The sequence below is a fragment of the Diachasma alloeum genome, unplaced genomic scaffold (assembly GCF_001412515.2).
Source record: "Diachasma alloeum isolate Michigan unplaced genomic scaffold, Dall2.0 Dall_scaffold_00205, whole genome shotgun sequence".
Lineage (NCBI taxonomy): Eukaryota > Metazoa > Arthropoda > Insecta > Hymenoptera > Braconidae > Diachasma > Diachasma alloeum.
Window position 1 is genome coordinate 1,005,166 of NW_021680370.1, and position 928 is coordinate 1,006,093.

At 46.7% G+C, this 928-nt stretch overlaps 1 protein-coding gene across 1 annotated transcript in view; it reads right to left on the reverse strand.

The window, feature by feature from the left end:
- The window catches only part of LOC107036105 (ribonuclease H-like), a 2,130-nt gene extending 1,531 nt beyond the window's left edge, over positions 1-599 (reverse strand). The window contains exon 1 of the mRNA XM_015253846.1: positions 250-599. Coding sequence (XP_015109332.1) covers positions 250-599 — 350 coding nt within the window. The remainder of the gene's footprint in view (positions 1-249) is intronic.
- Between the last annotated feature and the right edge of the window lie 329 nt (positions 600-928).

The window sequence follows — 928 nt, forward strand, 5'->3', positions numbered from 1 at the left end:
CCTATTTTGAGGTCTATTGGTCTAGCGTTTCGGTCGTAAAGGCCCTTGGAATGTAGTTTGGCCTTTTCTAGGTGGTCGAAGGCGAGTTGGTGAATTTTTTGCAATTTGTTAATTACGTCTACCATGTAATCGTTGTAGGTATGTATTGGCTCATCTTCGTCGGTAACGTTGGAGGGGAGAACTGCCCTTTTTCCATACAGGACTTCAAATGGTGTGAAATTTGTTGAGCTATGCACAGTAGTGTTGTACGATAGCATGGCGAAGGGGAGTAGCTCATCCCAGTCGGTGAATTCGTCGATATAGGTCTTCAGATATTTGGCTAGTACGTGATGACTTCTCTCAAGGGCTCCATTAGACTGAGGTCTATATCCAGATGTCGTTATATGGTGGAATCTCAGGACCTTTCCCAGTTGATTGAACAATTTGCTGAGGAAGCTGGTCCCTTTATCTGAGAGGATTATCTTGGGGCATCCGTACAGGGCTACATACTTGGTTGCTAGTGCATGAGCGATAGTGTGAGCCTTGATATCCTTAAGGGGTACAGCGGTGCAGTGCTTGGAGAAGTTATCTTGTATCGTCAAGATATGGCAGTGACCCATACGTGTAGCTGGGAGGGGGCCTACAGTGTCGATAGAGATTCTCTCGAAGCATTCGCTGGGTGTTTCGGTGATGAGCATGGGCTGTCGGAATTTCACCCTTCGAATTTTCTCTAGTTGACAGGTTCGGCAGAGTTTGATAAATCTCTCTATTTCCTGCTTCATCCCGGGCCAGTAGAACCTTTCTCTTACTCGGTTGAAGGTTTTCACAGTCCCTTTGTGTCCTCCGGGGAGAGTTGCATGGCATTCCTTAATGATTTCTGGTCTTAGGGCTGCTGGAGGCATCCGGATTCCACCATGGCATAGAGTTACAGTAGCTGGATGGAATTGAA